At 38.8% G+C, this 20,960-nt stretch overlaps 4 protein-coding genes across 9 annotated transcripts in view; 2 read left to right on the forward strand and 2 right to left on the reverse strand.

The window, feature by feature from the left end:
- The window catches only part of LOC112554816 (basic immunoglobulin-like variable motif-containing protein), a 38,741-nt gene extending 22,841 nt beyond the window's left edge, over positions 1–15,900 (reverse strand). Inside the window, exon 1 of the mRNA XM_025222868.1 lies at positions 15,789–15,900. The gene's annotated coding sequence lies outside the window, so the exon portion shown is untranslated. The remainder of the gene's footprint in view (positions 1–15,788) is intronic.
- On the forward strand, positions 225–6,270 carry LOC112555084 (slit homolog 3 protein-like). Of its 5 annotated transcripts, none has more exons than XR_003097404.1 (4): positions 225–521; positions 1,259–2,185; positions 2,357–2,449; positions 2,965–3,101. XR_003097404.1 is itself a non-coding variant. In XM_025223274.1 (4 exons), exons 3-4 carry the CDS (start codon positions 1,916–1,918, stop codon positions 3,664–3,666), a joined length of 972 nt encoding a protein of 323 aa, XP_025079059.1. In that variant the 5' UTR covers positions 234–521; positions 1,259–1,376; positions 1,904–1,915; the 3' UTR covers positions 3,667–6,270. The 5 variants fall into 5 exon arrangements, 4 of the variants coding, with proteins under 4 accessions (XP_025079057.1, XP_025079056.1, XP_025079059.1 ...); XM_025223274.1 differs by lacking the exon at positions 2,357–2,449 and having other exon boundaries at positions 234–521; positions 1,259–1,376; positions 1,904–2,185; positions 2,965–6,270; XM_025223273.1 differs by lacking the exon at positions 2,357–2,449 and having other exon boundaries at positions 234–521; positions 1,259–1,376; positions 1,953–2,185; positions 2,965–6,270.
- Positions 4,388–12,213, reverse strand: LOC112555082 (basic immunoglobulin-like variable motif-containing protein). Of its 2 annotated transcripts, none has more exons than XM_025223269.1 (9): positions 12,095–12,213; positions 10,524–10,902; positions 9,532–10,083; positions 9,012–9,180; positions 8,398–8,493; positions 8,046–8,150; positions 7,289–7,516; positions 6,990–7,073; positions 4,388–6,627 (listed from the first exon to the last, which is right to left on the reverse strand). In XM_025223269.1, the coding sequence occupies exons 2-9, from the start codon at positions 10,876–10,878 to the stop codon at positions 6,276–6,278; spliced, it is 1,941 nt and encodes a 646-aa protein (XP_025079054.1). In that variant the 5' UTR covers positions 10,879–10,902; positions 12,095–12,213; the 3' UTR covers positions 4,388–6,275. The 2 variants fall into 2 exon arrangements, with proteins under 2 accessions (XP_025079054.1, XP_025079055.1); XM_025223270.1 differs by lacking the exon at positions 12,095–12,213 and adding an exon at positions 11,482–12,063.
- A 643-nt stretch (positions 15,901–16,543) lies between the features above and the next one.
- Positions 16,544–20,807, forward strand: LOC112555235 (ankyrin repeat domain-containing protein 26-like). Its single transcript, XM_025223537.1, has 2 exons — positions 16,544–17,020; positions 18,796–20,807. Exon 2 carries the CDS (start codon positions 18,881–18,883, stop codon positions 20,045–20,047), a length of 1,167 nt encoding a protein of 388 aa, XP_025079322.1. The 5' UTR covers positions 16,544–17,020; positions 18,796–18,880; the 3' UTR covers positions 20,048–20,807.
- The last annotated feature ends 153 nt before the right edge of the window (positions 20,808–20,960 follow it).

A 20,960-nucleotide genomic window follows, 5' to 3' on the forward strand; every position in this document is an offset into this window, starting at 1 on the left:
GTCAAAAATATTAACTCGACATTTATTGTACGCAATCGATTGTTTGTTTCATCTGTTACGCCCCTCACGCTTGACGATGATTTCACTGTGTTTATCAAACCAAAGACCACGTAAGTACTATGTGTTGCGTTATACCATAACCTGCACAGGCTGCGACCAAGCTGAACAAAAATATGAAATATTTAGTAACTTTGGTTGAACCACGGACGCGCTGAACGACAAAGTTTTCGAGCAATAAAGGAGAGTGACTTCCCCTACAGTTCGACAAAAGTAAGCGAAGTCGTTGTTCACACACATGTGGATGCGTTTCGTACAGTGCATAATCCTCTTATCCGTTACAACCATCACCCATTTCGCGCAAAAATCTGAAAGGCTTGTTGTGATGACAAGGTTAAAGCCTGGACGGAGTTTGCACTGGTAACTGTAACACACACCATTCAGACTAAACTTGACGAGTTGTTGCTGAGTGATAACTGGCATGAACCACTGACCAAGCATCTTCCCTTTCACCACTGAATTAGGTATACGGGAAAAAATTACGTAAGGCAAAGATAGTGAGCTAACGCTACACAAGATGCAATTTCGGTGTCAATTATTGTTTCGCTTTTCCTTGTTACTTGATAATTGACCAAAGTTCTTGTTATTTGGCATACATCACAGGGCTTAAATTCTGCTAAAGCTAAATTCTTTGGGGTCCCAGGGACCCCTTCAGATTTTAAGGGGTCCCTGTTCTTTGCCCAAATTTGAAGGGGACCCCATTGACGAAAATTGAAGGGGTCCTCCGAACTTTTAATGCGTACTGTACGCAGTTTTTTGCGTAAGCAGAAGCCCGGGTACATCCATATCACACTTGAATTTACAGGTTCATTACTTTTCAGCGATTTTGTTAAAAGCTTGAAAATATAAAGTACACAAGACTGCAAGAAAAATATTCTCATAATTGAAAGATCTGTATAATTACCATTGACAAGTTGATTGTATTGTGCAATGAAAGCAAAGTTTTATAATTTGTGCATACCATAATTGCTTTATGATTAGAATCATAATAAGGGACATAGGAAAGTGGTTTACCCAACAGCAACCAAACTATCCCATATATTTAGTTTATTAGACTTGATAAACATAACACATCCTGCCAAATCTTAATCCCGGGTCATAACCTAGGTTATCTCAACATTTTGACTGCAGCATGGATATTGATATCCTAGACTACATGTTAATAGGCCTTTACAAATAAGTTTTTTATTTATCGTTTCAGATGCTGGAAATGAAAAAGTGCAAGTTTATCGTATTCAGTGGTAGAGGTCATACAAAACAAATTTTTATGGTTGTCACTTGCTTCATTTTGGATTTGGTTGCGCAGTGCCCACCTCCCTGTGAGTGTAATCTAGGCATTGCTGACTGTTCAGCCAGAAGACTTACTTCACTCCCACCACTGCCAACAAGAAGCATTCTTGTTGTAAATGCCAGTTTTAATTACTTGTCATCATTTTCTTGCAGCAAAGATCAAATGTCAGGACTGAAAGTGCTTGATCTTAGTCACAACCAGATCTCTGCGATTCCAGCAAGCACATTTTCTTTTGTGTCATGTTTACATCTAGACGTTTTAAACCTTACTGGAAATAACTTGAGAAGTTTGGCATTTGAACTACCATCATCCCTAAAGGTTTTGAAACTTAGCCACAATCAGTTTCAGAAGTTTTCATTGTCTACTGTAAGAAATCTAACAGAGCTTGAGACATTACATCTTTCCTACAATAACATCACTATGATGATCACTAGACTGGAAAATCACAAATTTTCAAATGGTTGCCCATTTGAACCATTCCAGAAGCTAATTGAAGTTTCTCTTCAAGGAAACAAACTAACAATGCTTGATGCTCATGTTTTTCAATGTTTTCAGAAAGTAGTCTACATGTCTTTGGCAGATAATAGAATTGATTCTATTCCAGCACAATTGTTCAGCTCATTCCAGCAGTTAAGATTTCTTGATTTATCAAGAAACAGTTTGACATTTATTCCTGCTGGAACATTCAGTAAAATGTCAAGCATGAAGTATTTATCTCTTGCCAACAATCATCTAGAAACAGTGCCAGTTAATCTGCCCATGATGGAATGGCTTGATCTGTCAAACAATAGTATCAATGCAGTGGCAGAGGAGCAGAAGACTGACTTGTATCCACAGGTTAGAAATTTATTCGCAGTCATATTTTCATTATTTTATGACTAATGTCTCATTCATTAACACTGGTAACATTTTTTAATGAGAATCACTTTTCTTGTTATCTGTATATGTAATGAAGGAAACATAAATGAAGAAAAGTATTTTCTATAATTCCTGTGTTCTTTTGCCTAGAATATACATTGAGGTCACTATATACAGATAAAGGACAAATTTACTGACACCACAAATGTACATGGATGCAGTGCAAGTCAGAGAGCTAATATGGTAACAAAAGCATGCCTTTCAGATATGATATTCACTCTTCAAAGTATGACTCCATATGCAGATTCATTGTTTTTACCTCTATGTGCATGATTGTGGGCTTATGTCACAGACTGTGTCAATGGTATTTTGTACTTGGCCTGATCACATGAAAAAATTGCACTTTTGTAAATACTTGGGGAAAGGGTTTGAGCCCCAGACATGTAAGCATTACGCTTTAACTACAGGTAAACATTTCTTATTAAATGCAGCAGCTTAGAGCGCTTTAAGTTTCTCATGTCTGCAAAAGTTTTTTTTTCATTTGACCATGCTGAATTCAGTAAAAGATGTTCTTTTCATTTTCTCCTCATCAAATGCACCAGTGATGGGTACTTAGCATGGGAGTAAAATGTGGCATAAAGAGAGGGTTGAGCTCCATCTTCTTATCCAGACACATCTCTGCCACAAGGGTAAAGGAGCTTTATTTTTATTTATAACATTTTCTTTTTTAAACTTGTGAATGTTTGCTCATTTTTCAGGAGGTATTTTTGATTGGAAGGAATCCTCTGCATTGTGACTGTGGACTCTTGTGGTTGAAAGAACTGTTTGATTCGAGGAAGTATTTGCTAAAGTACATCCATGTGGATAAGGAGGAGTTTGTGCCTACCTGTTCCCACCCTGCACACATTGCTGGGATTTTATGGGATGTTCTTGAAGATGAAGTTTTTGGTTGCAAGGATAAAGCCAGCAAGGAAGATGATGTCACCAGTGACCATGACAACAAACTGCTGATTCATTTGGAGAATTTGTCCATCAGGGTTAGTGATGTAGGGCATACACATGTATCCCTTGAATGGGACCCCTTAAATCTGATGACAGTGGATAAAGCCTATGCTGCAAGTTTGGGAACCAAAGCTTATGTTAGCTATCACCAGTTTGGTAAGAAGACACAATTTTCTGTTGCCATTCATCTCATAACTGGAAGCTATACTTTGAATGGCCTTCGTCCAAGCACTGCATACATAATCTGCATGTCTTTGGGAGATCCTATGTTGAAAAGTCCCCATGTTAAAGTTGCTGGAGAAGATTGTGTAGAAATTACTACAGAAAAGGAAAAGAAGATGCAAACCTTTTTGGCAGATGGCTATGTTCTGGTTCTTACTATATTACTCATGTGTGGACTGTTGATGATTTTATGTTATTGTTTAAGATATTTTTATCAGAAAGAAAAAAGAGAATGATGAAAAATGTTCTTTAGCTTACCTAACCTTCTTCAGTGTTCTTTAACCCTGACTAAAGGTTGAGAGCAAAATATTGAAGTGGCTATTAGATCTGATGAAGAGGTGACCATACAGACAATTCATTCTTGTTGACAGATCAGGAAGTGCAAGACTACACATGAAAATTTATTACCTTAAAATGATATATACATGCGGATGATATTAAAAAAAAAGATTAAACTATAAATATGCTTACACTGTATTTTTTAATTAGGAAAGTGACTAGCTGTTCCTCTATATACCTGTTGATTACAAAGGCTAAACAGCTGTTTTTAATATTATCTATTACTACCATAACACACCCAAACCCATTTTAGCAGTATTCTGTATAATAAAACTTTTAAACTGAGGTTGTTTTGTTACAGCCTTAAGATACACTTCTCCGGCATCCTTTCACTATGATATAATTGTAATCTGGTTAGCTATGCAACAACTTGAAGTGAAACTGTTAAATCCACCATTCAAGTTTCTTACCATGTTTAATTAAGATGCAATTTTATTGACTTTCATCCTGTCTAATTCTAACCTTTAACTGTTAACAATGGTTATGATGCAGCATTTAAGTCATAAAGAAAAATTTTCAGGAAGCAACTTAAATCTATTTTCCCATGAAATATGTTCCAAATAGAAAATGCAAGTCATGCAAGCTGTTTTTAAACATAAGACACTACATCCATGACAATGACAATGACCAACTTTATTGGTCCCAGTGGGCAATTTGAACATGGGAAGGTGCTCTAGTTACAGTAAGTTAAAAATAAAAGTAAAAATAGAACAAGTTAGGTGCAAGATGTAAATAAGCATGTGAAAGGAAGGCAATTTATATATATACTATAAACAAACAACAACTTGCATCAAGAATAATCATATGCTTATCTACAACATCACACACACACCATTGACACTTCATCTGACATTGAGCAGCTGGACTGCAGGTGGCCCAAATGATTTCAGGTGTCTGTTACTTTTGCATATTGGAATGGAATATCATTTACATGAGCTTAATAATACAAATTCTCTTGATAGTACATGTTCAGGTATAGACAAAATGTGTGATGCTGTCCTAACTGTTGATCACAAAAAGAAGCTAAATCTCTCTGTCTAACACCAATTAGAACAGATGTGGATAATACTCTTCCTATCATGGACAGAGAGACTGAAAAACAAGCAGACAAATGAAAAGGATAAAAGACTCAATAAACAACTGGTAGAAATGGCATAAGAGTGCTTAACTAACTGAAAAACTATTGAGCTTACGAAAAGGGTACATTATTTGTTGGCCACCTTTAACAATGTGTTAGGTGTTTAAATTCCATTTGAGCTGGCAATCAAAAATAGTTCCCAGGTACTTGAAAGAGTTAACAATTTCAACAGGTTTAATGTGTATCACACTGGGAGCAACAAAATCCTCTTTGATTCTCCTAAAGTCTGCAAAAGAGTTAACAATGCAGTGTCATCAGAGAACTTAATGAGGAAGCTGTTCTCCTCTGTACTTCTGCAGTTGTCAGTGTACATGATAAATCTCTCAGTTATATCACAGTGGAAGGGAGATATGTAAGATGATGGGATAAATGGGTAACTGTAAGCTTATGAGATTATAAACATTATTAATATAAGCAACGTTAAGATAAGCATTTGAGAAAATTTCATACGTTATTTGTCTCGGGCCCTTAATTTAATTAAGATCCATCACTTAGTGGGTACACTATTTGAAAAAAAAGGTCTTTCACGTTCATTTTTAAGTTATGAATGACTCTGGTCTTTAAAAAAGATTAAATGGGTAGGAACTGCAAGATTTGCAGGTCAATATATAATGGATTCGTCAAGTTACATGAACTTATCTTACTTAAACCTTCACGTAATGCTTATACCCAATAAAATTTGACAAAACGTTTTACTGTCCCTCACATCAGCTTTTAGTAAGACATCATGCCTAAGAAAATTGAAAACTTGATATTTATACATCAAAACCCTAGCTTAATCAAAAAAGATACATTTTTTCACATTGATTTATGCATAAACATACAAACATGGATTCAATATCAACATAGACATATATACACCTACATATGCATATATATTTTATATGATATTGTAATGATAAAGTTTAACAATCAACACAGAGGAGTTGAGGCAACTGAGCTGTAGTGCAGGTTTACTGATGTGAACTACTTAGGAAGAGTTAAATTTGCAGTGCACGAATAATAAAACTGGTTCAGATAGGGAGGAAAGCATTTACAAGAAACCCTAACAAACATTTATTAAAAAAATCTTCAACAAAAGAAGCAGAAGGTAATGTTACCAAAAAAGTGATTTCCTCAGCGTTAGATCAAGTGAAACAGATGAAACCACATGAAAATGACTGAAGACTTCACTGTATCTTCTTGACAGCAGAAATCTTACATCTACTAAACCCCAGGCACTCTTTTAAAAAACCTCAAAGTTCTTGAACTAAACTCTTCACTAAAACTGTCTTCCTGATGAAATGTGCATGTGTAAAAATGGCTCATATTGACCTGCAGAAGACATCTACTTTTACTCTCTTCAAGAACCATCACATCAAAGTACTTTCACCCAAGCTCCTCACCAACATCAGACTCAAAGTCTTCCTCGCTGTCACACGATTCTGTCTCAAATACGTTCTCATCTTCAGGGAATGATTCCGAAGTCCTAGTCTTATTCTCAGAATAGTTGGAGCTGCCTAACGACCCTGGTCGGCGAACTGGGAGGTTAGAGGACCGAGGGATCAAAGTCCGCTTGGCAGATGCAGTGACATAAGGTGCTGCACGTTTGAAAGCAAGAATGCAGTGCAGGTTGCCTCCAACTTTTTTAGTGTTGCGTGTTTGCAGGCCTTTCCAGGTGCGACGAATGTCAAAATATTCTGGATTCTGACAATTGAGATCGATGCAAATATCCTGCCAGCTGGTGAAAGATTAATGTCAGGGTTAGTAAAAGCTAGTTTTCTGCACAGGTACTACTGTAGTAATAGGACTTTTAATTACCGGGTTCTTTAGTTGCTGACTTAAAAAAAAGTAAATGAAATATACATTTGTACATGATAACAATATTTCTTCCATCATGGCACATGTACATAAACACATGCACAGAAGCACTCTCAAACTAGTCCATGCGCACACAATGAGATGCATGCATACCAAGAACACAATCTTGCAATGTGGGAAAGAATGTAAAATGTTCACACTAGCCAAGTATTTAAAATTATTCATTATCTTAGCAGGAACTTTTATCTTCCTAAAAAAATATATGCAGGAAAACAAACTTGCCTCTTGCAATGGATTGAAGGGTGACAGCGACTGGTATCACCAATTAGGATCCATGTGTCCACCTCATTTTGTGGGAGGATGCCACTATGTCATGAACATGACCACATGTACATAAGTACAAATGCACATGTACCCATCCACACCACACACAGAAGTGAAAAGCAACAAGAAGGTTAATCATAGGCTATATTCATCAGTTGATAAGACTAACGACAAAATAACTACTCAAGACACAGACAATAATAATAATCACTATTTTTTAATATATTTTTTTCCTTGTAGTTTGTCGATGAGCATACCTGTAAGCCTCGGTACAATTGAATGGCACATCTTCATAGCCAATAGGGCAGAAATAATGATTCTGGCAATGGTAGATGAACGCAGAATTTGATTCTTGGAGACCTTGTTTCAGCTTGCTCAGTGCACCTTCTGAGGTCAGGCCAGATGTCTTGTTCTTTCCATGAGGTTTGTACATATAGTAGCAGTGGCCTCTCACTTTGAAGTGTTCATTCAGTTGTCTGAACCACCTGGAAACAAAAAACAGTTGTTCACCTATACAAAGATTTCTACTCATAAATTTATGATAATTGATATATGAGTTTCCTTTCAAAAAATTAACTGCAGTTTTTTAATTACGTGCAAGAAAAAGTTGTTGCATGCGGAGCGCCAGGAGGGGAATTTTCTATAATTTTTTCTCAGATTATAGATGATTCCCCCCTTGGTGCCTCATAGTTGCAGCATCTCTTATTTAGTAACGGCAGAGACTGTTAATTATTTTTCTGCAACTCTTTGTAAGTAAAGGCAATATTCAAGCTTCACAGTCAATGAGCATTAACGATCCTGGAAATCTGATAATTAGCTTTATGATGCTTTAAAAAATTTTGTATGTACTCTAATGCAGTCAGTTCTCACGTTATTTTGCTGTGAGGAAATGCAATGAAGACGTGAAAGCAGAAGAAAAATACAGAAACAAGGGTCATAAATTTTTAGACAAAACCACATGAATGCAATATGAAATATAAGAAAATATATTTTAACCAGAATGAGCTATCTTACTTGAGTAAAGTCATATTTCCTGTGAAAGGACCAAAGCGAATTTGAGCAAATGGTGGCTGAAATCCCAAGATCTCCAAAGCCTGTTCTTGAGTAATGGGATTCAAACTGTTGAAAAACAAGAAAGCATGCAGTGATGTAAGGTAAAGGTCATCTCTTAACCTTTTCAGGTAATGGAGAGGGGGAAGGGTGAGGTGTTAAAGACCTTACTTTTCTCAAGGCCAGCTATGCATGAGGGCGATGCCCATCTCATCTCCCTTGCTGCCCTACCTCCCCCAACTCTATGGAGTCAGGTACACTACTACACTGGCATGCTGATAAATGATGAGATATTCTTAATACTAAAAGCTTTTACCTGCCATGACCAAGTCTGCTGAATAAATAGTTCCAGCAGGACACAACTGAAGAGAGGCCACAGGATGCTTTGTACTGAGGTCGGCACATGCACAGCCTATGACATACAAACATTAAAAGATTAGTGGGGTTCAATTTTTATTCTAATGATTGGGTAAAGGTGAGATACTGTTTTCCCAAGTTTGGGTGAACACCCTCTTCCATTGTCAGGATATATATATATATTTTCATAACTATGACCTCTTTGGGTGCATGGCAATGTTTGTAGCTGTGTTTCTCTATCATCAAATCTGACCTGGTCCATATATATTCATAATTATAAAAATAAATGTGAATGCAACAGTCATTAGCAATTATTTTGATAGGGCCCCTTTAGCTGTACCATGTAGGTAAAGTTACAACCTTTTCAGGACAAACTAGCAACCCAGCAGTTTGCAATAATCTTGTGGTTGTGTTAGCCATGTTAAAGGTCCCCTTTCCACTTCCAAATAAGCGATCATTACCCACTGCAAAGTATTCAGCTTTCGTTTTTAACCAAAGCACATTTATACAAAGCAAGTGATGAGGCAATGTTAAAATAATACAACAAAAGACAGGAGAAAAACAATTGCATACCATCTTCTCAAATCAAGGACCTTCCTCTGAGAAACTGCTTCTGTGAAAGCACACTGTGCAGAGATCAGCGGTATCACTTGTGATCCACTGTCCTCTGAAGATGTTGATGTTGAAGATAATGCACTCAATGAAGAAGAGGAGCTAGGAATAGGTGAAGTTTGAATCTGTACTGCAATGAAAAATGCTAATTTTGAATCTCTGTGAAAGAGTGAAATGAAATGTGTGAATTAAAAAGAGAGAGTGATTAAAAAAGAAAATGTGAGTGAATAAGACATAGTGGGTGGGTGAACAAGTGAAAAAGAGAAAGTGTGTGAATGAGTGAAATAAAGAGGGAGAAGATACTTGAACACATGTGCACCAAATTAGAACTAGTGTCTAATGGCATTTATTGGAATACCCATTTATGTCCTTGCACTCATCAACACAGATCTAATTTTCCTAATGGTGTTTACAAAGGCACTACTTAAATGTTGCTGTACCTTTGTACAAATCTTTGAATAAATTGAATCAATAAGCATACTTGTTTCTTTCTGTACGTTTTTCACATGATCAGCAACATCAGAAATGTTCACTTCCCATGCAAGCTCCTTGTCTTTTTCAGATTTTGAGTCTTCTCTCCATAAAGAACTCTCAGACTTGTCAGATATAAGAAAATTCATTTTTTCTTTGGTCTCAGCAGCAGCAGCTGCAGCCTCAAAACACAATGCAGGTGATGGAGAAGGTAAGCTGTGTCTGCTTGGAGATGGACTTCTTTTAAAGGTAGGAATTCCTGACTTTGCTGAGGATCTGACCTGCTGAACCTTCGAATATTCTTCCTGTTTGACAAAAACTTGTCTGACAAAGTCTTTGTCAGTGTGTTCATCGCTGGTTTTGTCAGAAAAGATTTCCTGTTCCAGCTGGCGTATGATCTCTTCTTCGTTGTATTCATCCTGGATAGTAACAGAAGGTTGTTCATCGATAATCAGAGTTTCTCTCACATTTTCTTGTGTTCTGTCTGATTGTTCTTGCAATGGAGTTGGTGCAGAAACTTCCACACCTGCTGGAAAGATTCTGTTGGGCTCATTCTGTTCATCTGTTCACAAAGAAAACCAATGCATAAAGAACCTTTGAGACTGAAATAGTAAAATGTGGTATAGCAAAGTGAGCAGGGGAAGAAAATTGCTAAGATTTGCAGAAAAGAGGACTCAAGAACTTCCTGTTATTATGGTTTATGCAGACATGCTTAGTTGCTTCCCCTGACCAGTGAACATTTTCTGCTCAATTCAGAAATGAAAGGGATAATGCATAAAATAAGACATTTCCACCTGCTCAAAGAAATGTGGTTAACACTGATATCATACACCCAAACAGGAATTTGCAATATGATGGATTCACCGAACTGAATTGTTCTGACCTTGAATGTTTTATTCAGTAATAAAATAATCTTTGGAAAATGGTGTGCCTTGGATACATTTCTTGGTATGCTGCATTCAAATAAACACAAGCTAGCTAGAAAAAAGTATAAGAAATTACCTCGTCCACCCCCAATGCCACACGACTGAAGAAACATGGCGGCCGAGTGAGCAGCTTGGTAGTCCTGGTTGCTCAAGTGTGACAAAAGCTCTTCAACTTGCCCAATCAGTCTGCTCATCATATTCGCATCCACCAATAAATTTTGCATGTTTTCCTCTGGTTCCACCTGACTGCTTTCTTTGGTTAAATATGTTGAGGCTTCTCTCTCTGGAGCATTTTCCATATCATTCTCCTCTTCTTCGTCCTCCTCAAAAGATTGCATTTCTGTCTCTGGTGCAGTGTCATAGTTGATTTCATCATCAGAACTAGCCTCGTCGATGATGTATGGCTGAGATTGTGGCAGCCTGTTACCCATGTTGTGGCATACAGTAGACTGTCACTGAGAAAGACATACAGAGAAACATCAAAATAAAAAAAAAAGATAAAAACAAAGCAAACAAAAAAAAAAGCTCAACATCTCTCTTAAACAAAAGGAAAAATATTTGAGTTTCATGTAATAAAGGCATCTGATTACTTAGTCCATCTGCTCGACACATTTCTGATTTGATGATGTTTTGGACACTTTCCTGTTCAAGTTATGTCAGTACAGATGGTTACACACAGAGGATCCCACCCCCACCCCCCAAAAAAAAGAATATTCATAACGATGTTTTTGAGCTTAGTATGCTCTCCATAACTAGAAGTATTAAAACAATACACAAACCACAGCTGACAAAGGATGTAAGTCAACAATACTTGCAGCTGTGTGCAGATATGCTACAAAACTTACATGGTGATCATACCATCTTCTTCAAACAAACTAGTGAAAAAAGTATTTCTTATGAAACAGTTACTCTGATTAGTGTAAAAAAAAAAGTGACTCTGATTTGTGTATAGTCCAGCCATGATGGTTCTACAAATGCCTAGTAAACTCTACTCGCATGAAAAAGAAGCATTTAATCTCCCTTGTGAAACTTACCAGTTCCACTTTGATTTCAATAAACAATCCAACGTCAAATTTTATGCAAAATGCAGTGCTGAAACAGTAAACTGATCACCCTGCACTGGCCAGCACTTGGCGGAGAAGGAATGGGGGAGAAAATTAAAGTAAAGTGAAATGAATCAGGAATATCTCAAAGATACATTCAAGATGGTGGAGAAATGAATAACAGCTGGCACATTGATCTGTCTGCCTCCTGCGAAAGCTGCACACGCAAGCTGGCTTAGGGAGTAAGACAGGAGACATTCCTGTCATATTTCTAAACAATCCTTCCCAAGCTGTCACCAATAGCTCACCACCAGAACCTGATCAACACAGTACTCTGCACTGTTGCTGCAAACTAGCTGACTGGTTATCTTTCCATTAGTTAAGGGACTGCTGGCATCCTTTGATGACTACATCATCACCATCATAATGATTGTTATTATACAAACTTCCTTCAGACCTAAAAGACCTAAAATTATTGTTCTGTGTCAAAAGAACTGTCCAAAATTTTAAAAAAGCGTTATAATACAAAACTAAAGTGAGCTGACTATTTCATTCAAAAAAAATATCATACATTAAAACAAAATTGCTACCACAGAACACATACATTCAGTTAAATATGACCCAGTCCTGTTTAAAACTTCTTCCTTTGAATGATAGCGTAGTTTGCCACTGTCTTGGCATAAGCAGATTAAACTGCGTGTGCCTCTTCTCACCCTGTCTAGAAGCTGCCCCACGGGATGAGGTCAGGTGCTCAGCTGCAGTGTACCTACGTCACTGTGACCCGGAGCCAGGTGACCGTCTGCTGCTCGCCGTCCGATCAGCGTTATGAGTCAGCGCTGTACGTAACTTGCGGCTGGCCCGGTGATGTGCGGTGATCAGGCTTTCAAATAACCAAGATGATGCAGAGGGAGGAGGGTAAGGGTGGGGTGGTGGTGCATCGGTGCAGCCAGCGTTCAGGCCCTCCTCCTTACTGGATGCTGCTGCTGCTACCGAGCACAGCTATGTCCTTAGGGGATTTCTGTCCGCTGTGTTAACACGAACGCTGACGACATGAACAGGTAACACAAATGCACAGGTAACACAAATGCACAGGTAACACAAATGCGTGCACTCGCTTAAATCTCGACGACAGTTCGTCACCAAAGACACTGCATACGACGACAGTCGGTTAGTGTAGGACGATGGCGTTACCAGTACCGACCGTGCCTCTACCGCAACTCCACCAACCCTTCCTCACGATCGGAAACTAAATCCTATAGTCCATCTATTGTCGAAAATCTGCAAAGGTATTTTTGTCTGCCTCTGGGGACCTAAATATTCCACACACGCACGCACGCGCGCAAGCAGATTATAATCTATTCTTCTGCCATAAAACAACCGATTTCATGCCTACCCTGAGTCAGGAGTATCAGTTACAAGCCCCTCTGTCTGTCTACAAAACATCAAAAGACGAAGGACTTGAGAAGACTGGCTTCAAGTCCTCTCAGCCACAGACCCTATGACTAATAAAAGACGATTATTTTCAGCAGGTCGTGTGTAGGTGGGGAGGTGCATGCGCTCACTGACAACATCTGGATAGAACAAACGTGCTATCCACTTCAGGTTAAAAAAATTAACAATTTTTATGCTTCTACCAAATCTGAATTGGATTCCTCTCCACAAGCAGCCAGATAGAATAAAATGGAGCAATGAATGAACTCACATTTGTTCCCCTGATTGAATTTATAATTAAACTATTTTGTCTTTAGTCCCATGGTCCTTCGGGATGTTTTCCTAGCTTTACAAAATCAATTTTCATTCTGTCACAGTTAGTCACAAAAGACACATCAAAATATAAATCTCAAGATTAGTCATATAGGCTTAAAAAGATTAGCTGGAAATTGGAATTACATACCGACACTAAGCTGGTATTATTCAGCTGTTACTGAAGCGATACCAACAGACAATATCCAGTACTCAGAAACTGAGACAGAGTACTTGTGTTTTAAAAATAAAATCTTTTCATAATGAAAGTGGGTGATGCACAGCTGTTGAACAGAAGTACTGGTGTGCTTGTTGCCTTCGGCCAAAAAATAAAGGATCTATATTTTGACAACCTTCTGCTCATAATGGTCACTATACACACTATGCACAGTCCCTTAACTCTGTTTTATCAATTTATCTGATGGCTGAAATTGTTACAAACACTGTAATTTTGAAATGTGATAATAGCTCCACTGTTACCTGATTCCTCTTTGCATCTTCTACATTTGTCTTTTTTAGTTATCAGTATTGTTGTTTTCCTTTCATCTTTCATATGCTATCCATGTCTCATTCTAGTCTCAAGAACTGAGAGCATGCTCCTTCATGAGCATAATCATGCACTCTATAAATTGTCTGTTTCTTTATTATTATGTGAGAAGAAATTTGAAAACTTTCAAGATTAATGATGCACAGCCCACTAAAACTGCATAAAAGCATGTCCTTTTATTTTGTCTAGCAGACCAGGCAGGTTTAAAAAATGTGAACAAATCCAAAGGAACTCACATGATCAAAGGGCATGTTTCATCATAATGCTGGCTTCACCAAAAAGAGGGACAACAATCAGACTGCAGGGCTGGCACAATGAATCTGTCAATCAACAATGCATTGTCAGCTGTTGTCTACATCTCTGGTCATTTGGTTCCTGTTGGCCCTCTGAAGGTGTCAGTTCCTGAAAGCATACATACATAAACATCTCTGCAGTTAGCATAAGAACAATGTCATATTGTGCATGCTCATACTGAAGCCTAAGTTTATAGCTTGTAATATTATTGTATGACTGATGATGGCATATGGGTTATGTATTTAAATCATTTCTACTGCTAGTTTCACATCCTGTAGGACATAATATTTACCACAAAAAAAAACTTGCTATGTGGACTTTTTGACCAATTGACACCTTCCATGCTAGGTGATTTTGGTCCAAGTCCACCTGAATTGGTTTTCAACACAACATGATTGCTAGTAAAAGGACCCTTGCTAAATGCAGCTGCTGTGTATAGAGATTTTAGGGCCAAAAAATTTGTCAGGGTCAGACAGTTTTTCCTTTCATTCCAGTGTTACTTATTTGCCAATGGTAAAGCAGTGCAACATGATTGTTTATCCCGTTTGGTGTGGCCTGGGGTTTTGTTTTTCAGTTTTAGTACACATGTGAATTTGTTGCAAGTGTCCATTTACAGTGACTTCTGTTTCTAAAATGAAGTGAAAGTGTGGTCACATCAAAGAAAACAAGTCTTGAAAGTCTCCTCCTGGAGACCAGAAAACTTAATATAAAAGTACAATTAAATTTCATCACAATTCATCTAATGAATCTTGATTAGCTAAAAATTACATTTGTAATATGTCATGCACAAACGCTCCTTTGCCGCCAATGAAGAAAAATTAAAATGTTTACATAAAATTGCCTGAACCTTTAATTGCCCACTAGATGGAAAGGTATGTGATGTTGCTAAGAGAACAGAAAAGACAGTCATGGTCTGTCTAGCTTAAGTCTAGGGTCACCAGGTCTCTTGTTTGTGACTTGTAGAACATTAACTTGCTATGACATTATCATATCCCTTTATTATTAACCCCATCCCACCTTTCCAGCATACATAGGAATGCGTTGACATGAAACTGTTATTCACTTAATTGCTGTCTTGATTTCACATACTCAAAAATAGAGAAATGGAATTATGCTGAAGACTATGTTTCTATTATCTTTATTGTACATTTCATATGTTTAAGACAATAATTTTCTGTATACAGCTATGTTTTAAAAAGTACATAACTTTTTAATACTGATTTCGCATAGATTGTTAGATTTATAAGTCTATGCATCAATAATTCTTAAGTGTTGATGTGTACTATTTAATTATTAACCTTTCAAATTCCCATATTATCTTAAAATCTGCAATGAGGAAGTTCATCGTTGAGTAATTTTCTTCCACCGTTTTTTTATGCTGTAAAACATGAAGAGCTGTACTGGTCCTCATCCTACAGACATACTTGTCACAGGCAGCTTCCTTTATAGACTATATTTACATGAAGAAGGAGATAAGTATAAGGCTCTGCATTTGAATCGCGTAATCCTAGTGACAGCATTTTCACTGAGTGCGCAAATGTCTGTTAGTGCTACACTTGTGTCAGCTTTAGGATCCTGGTCAGAGTATATACTAGTCATGTACTAGAGTTTGAGACATATACATGCAGCTTCTGTCGATCATTGATTTGATTACGATCGCTACAGTCACAAACATGACACCACTAGCTGGAAAAATGAAAACACGTTCACTCACATATTAACACAGCCTCTCTCGGTGTTTATATAACCTTTATGCCGATGGCCAATAAACAAACAAAGCCTGTACAGTTTGACAACAACGAAGTACTTGTGTAGTCAAGGGAAAGTACTGTGCTACACAAAGCGCGCGAAAACTTTGGATTCTCGATAGCGCAGTGAATATTTTCATTATTTGTACATATGTATATAACACCTACACTTTTCCATTCTCAGTGCAAATTGTGATTTGGTCTTAACCTGTCTTTCTCCTCTCGCCGTTGTTCCCCATGCACTTTTGCGTGTTTGCATATATATAAAGGGGTTAGTCCAATATATTGTCGCGATACTATTTAAAACTGAGCAATTTTCATGTTTATTGAATTATTTCTGAAATGTAAAAATCGGAATTACTTTTAGTCTAATTTTGAAAAATGATGTCACGCAAATGATCTCCGATTGCCGATGCTGAGGGTGGGATCCTATGTACTTCATAAAGGTAGGTATACACAATGAACCATACATTTTCAAAATGAAATTCTACAATTTTTCCTCATTGGTCCGCGCTTTGTTTCTCCACAACAAATTTTCAGGGCTGAAATGTTAATTAATATCTGAAACAAAAAATATCATTACAATGAAAAATGTTTTGAATTGTTTGAATGGTATATTAGTGTGATCTTTTGGGCTACCATCTATGAACACATAAACATGTGTGTTTGTTCTCCACTAACCAAAGATAGCAACTTGCAAATGCATAGAAGGTGCTGATAATCAAATGTCTTGAACTGTAGTAGTTTGACCCTACCTGTACGCTTTACCGAGCGTGGATGTGTATGTTACTTACACGGATCATAACCAATATAAGTTTACACCCTGCCCCAGCATGCAGCTACATATTCTCTGCGCTTTGGCTGTGTCATAGCCATTGTTCGCAGCTCTGACAAGATTAATGGAGATTCAGAGACAAGCGCCAACCAGCAAATTAAGTAGCCGCAAACAACAAAGCCTATGGGAGGAGCAGGCCACTCAGGTTACGGGTATCTCACCCACCCCCTTACCCAGAAACAATCTGCAGACAGACAACGATAATTTGAACAATAGTCTTGAAGGATTGACTCCTGCTGAGAAGAGTGTTTCACAGTCAGTGGTAGATACCTGCACTTGTTTCTTTCTAAAAGAAGAAGAGAAAGAAATAGCCAAAGTTCTACCTCAACTTCTGGAAACTTCACCACAGCCGACGAAGTCACAGTAAGCTTGATTTGTGCTTTTGTGGTTGTTATGCGGACAAAGTCCGAATCATCAAACCATCAAAGTATCACACATTGTATTGGTAAACATGTTTGTACTTGGCACATTGACCAAAGTGTCAACATTCGACTAGAACCATTAGTTTCATGGGACACAGCTTTGTCAAACTTGGTCAAACGTTCAACATTTGTCCCATTAAGAAAACTTTTTAGAGTTAGCTTTTGTAACGAACTTTATTGGGCACTAAACGATGGTTTAGTTAGTTGATTTGTCCGTTCTTTGGTTTATTATGAAAGTGCTTCCCTTTTGGAGTCCCATACCCACCTGGGTTTATATTCATGCGGCACATTTACTGGCTTGGTAATGTACCCGAAGTAGGCAATCAGCCCAAATCCTGTATTTATGGACTCAGACATACTCAAATCATTTTACCAGCTGACATGTCTAATACATACTCGAGGAATATCTTTTTGTCGGAATGAAAAACATTGACTGTCTATAGTCTGTTTGCTTGTTTGTTTATTTTAAATGTAGTAGTAGGTTTCTCGATTCCAACACCACACAGGCGAGGAAAGGTTCATGAAGGGGAATGTAAACAGAGAAAACTCCTGACCACCCGGCTTGTATCCTGACAGTTACCCCTGAATCTGGGAGTCAAGGACAGCGAGAAATATATACGCCCCCAGATCAGATTTGATCCCAGGATGTAAAATCCGCAGTCCCGCAGTGGTAACGCGCGAGGGTTCGAATACAAATGTCTCGTTGTTCTCGAAATTTCTACCAGCCAAAGTACAGGATAAGATCGCCGATCCCCTGCAGTGGCTTCAGTCCTGCGGAACCCTTTATGTCAACACCAGGGGCCCTAGTCATGAAACTAGAGTAAGTCGTTTCTCCAGGGCAACACGGGGAACTCAAAGATGATATTTCTTTGGTTACAGTGCTGTGACAAGACCCCTCGGATATTACTTTATGTTTGTTTACCCGATGGCATTGTTACTGTCGCTTTATAACTACTGCTCCACGGGTAAAATATCTGAGGGGTCTGGGCACCGCTTTATAACTTCGGAAACAAGACACTTGTCTTTAAGTTCCCCATCTTGCCCTAGAGTCGTACCCTCACTTTATAACTACGACCCCCGAATCCTGATCCCAAGAATTTATTGCAAGAACGAAATTCTACCCAGTTTTTTTAACAATTAAAATATATTTCTGTCCTATCTAAACTGACACTGTACACCTCTGAGTTGTCTATGACTCTCGAGAAGCTGAAATTATGTAGGCACCACTGTAAGCACCACGAAAGGGTTGTGGGTAAACCTACCTGAGAGGTTGCACCACAGGAGAGTAGATAAAACGCACTCAGTACCACGTGCTGCGTGTGCTCGACATGAACAGACTCCGTATTATGCACGTCCACTGGAGCGGAACGCTTTTTTGAAGGAATATCAAGACAGGACCGGGTAAGAATAACAGTCAGCAGCAAACACTTGACACTGGCAGTGTTGACTGAAGTGGGTTTATGGTTATCACTTTTTGCATGGTCAATTCTCATTCTTTTGTATAAAATAAATGTATCATCTGTCTCCAGGATTTCTCATTCCTCCCCCCTCCCATAATTTATCCATTTATTTTAATTTCATAGATTTGACGAGTACGAGCTATTACTTTTTTGTTGGTTGAATGTTTTTGTAGCTCAATGGCTTAGAGGCTAACGAAAGATTACAAATTAGAAATTAATAAGCAAAGATCTCAAGATTCTTTTTTCAATTTTTCAGATACCTGGCACTTGATACAAATGAAACAATCAATTGAAAAGGGAACTTCTAGACATCCTCAGCTAATGTGCAACTTCAATCTTTAATGAACTGTGTTGCCATGGCGGCAGAATCAGAAGACCGAAACATTTTCATCGCCATTACTCACGGAAATCTGCATCGTTTGCGTTCTCTTCTATCATCAATCGATGACTTGAATGTCAGGGACAGCAATTTCCGGACCCCGCTTATCCACGCAGTGGCTGTGTCTAGTGACGAGGCATTAATTACACACGTGGTGCGACAGCTCGTGCAGCGCGGCTGTGACATCAACGCTCAAGATGCCCTCGGGCGCACAGCTCTGATGTACGCATGTCTGGAGAGAGACAAACTGGATGTTGTCAAGCTGCTGGTCAAGTGCAGGCGCTGCGACCCCAACCTACAAGATGTGGACGGCAACACTGCTTTGATTCATTCGGTAGAGAGCGGGAACACTCCAGCTTTGAGGATCCTGACCCACCATCCGCACATGAAGTCCGCACCAAAGATGGACCTGAAAAATTCTGCCGGTCTCACCGCCCTCCAACTGGCGGCGAAGCTCGGCCTCGCTGAGTGTTGTCGGGAGCTAATGAGAAATGGAGGAGACTCCAGCAAAATTAAGAGCGGAGAACTGTGGCCACAGCTGGCTGAAAACCACACGAAAAACCATTTCGAGAAGTTGGAACTCTCGCAGGATTGTGACAGCGACCTGGATGAATCTCTCAGCTCGTTGCCATCATCACGTGATTACATTCCGAGTTCTTTCGGCCACAGACCACAAAGCAAATTGACCTTTCGCACAAGTTCCCAGGTCTTTGATGATAGTTTTCGACCGGTGGTAGCAGAGGTTGTAGCAGCTGTTCGCAAGACGAACAGGTCCGTCTTGGGCATGAGGAGAGATCTCGAGGTTCATCGCGAGATTTCGAACCTGAGCACAGTGCAATCACGAAACCATCGACTCGACATTTTGGAAAAGACGACGCAACCAAACCACGTGCCTCCTGCACGCGCGTCGCCCAAACGAACCGTGGTGGCTTCCACAGAAGACAGAAAGAAAGAGAGCAAGAAAGACAGGAAAACCATGACCAGACGACCCTTGACCCCAATCTCTAACTGGATGCAAGGTGAATCAACCAGTCTCGCTGGGGACCTACCTCTGCCCTCTCGCCTACCCAGCATCCCTAGTGGCAAAAAACTACGCCCCAAGCCACGTGCGCCGACAGATATGACATAAAGTTGGTGGTTGCTGCTGTAGTTGTTGATTAACTTATTTTTCGGTTTACTAAATCCAGAACTAAGAGTGTCGCGATTCAGCAGAGGAGGACGAGAAGGGAAGTAGTAATAAACAAAAAGGGAAGTGGGTTCAAAAAGGAGAAGTATTGTGTGGACTGTGGACTGTTGTTAGGAGTAATGCTCAAGGAAGAGGTGTGTCTTCAATGCACATTTACAAGATTCAATGGTGGATAGGCGGCGGATATGGGGAGGGAGTTTCATTGTTTCGCTGCACAGTAACTAAAAATTCTGTGACAGGAATAGTGAGGAAACGGCCATCATATAAGTTGTCTGGCTGGAATGCTATCTCTCACCCCACGGACATATAAATATATATACATCCATGCTCACCATGAAGGCGGGATTAATAGCTGGTGGGCCCAATCTGTATCTTTAAAACACTGCACTGAATGAGAAGAACTAAGCTCGTTCCTGAACATTCTTGAAGCAGTCTGAAGCTGACTTCACTGGATTTACTGAACGGCTCTGTTATATGGCGATGGTGCGGCTCTGTTATATGGCGATGGTGCACAAAGGAACCGAGCTGTCGCCGACTGAAAGTCAAGAGTATTGATTGTAAGGGTACATTGTGTTCCCACACCCATATTATTGTGACCATGGCATGTACACATTTAACTATGACCATTCTCCTCCAAATAACATATAATAAAAATACCTTTAAAATGTATCTATACTTTGTAACAAAATGCATTCTCTATAGAACAAATAAAGCGTTAAGATTTGTGTACTATTTGTTTAATTCGATGTACGGACGGCTGCTGTCAAAATGTCAATATAATAATTTTGTGATCCAAAACAAATGTAATAATTTAATTGCTTTCTAACGTACAGCCCCAGCAGAGATGACGAGGATG

This window comes from Pomacea canaliculata, linkage group LG14 (assembly GCF_003073045.1).
Source record: "Pomacea canaliculata isolate SZHN2017 linkage group LG14, ASM307304v1, whole genome shotgun sequence".
Lineage (NCBI taxonomy): Eukaryota > Metazoa > Mollusca > Gastropoda > Architaenioglossa > Ampullariidae > Pomacea > Pomacea canaliculata.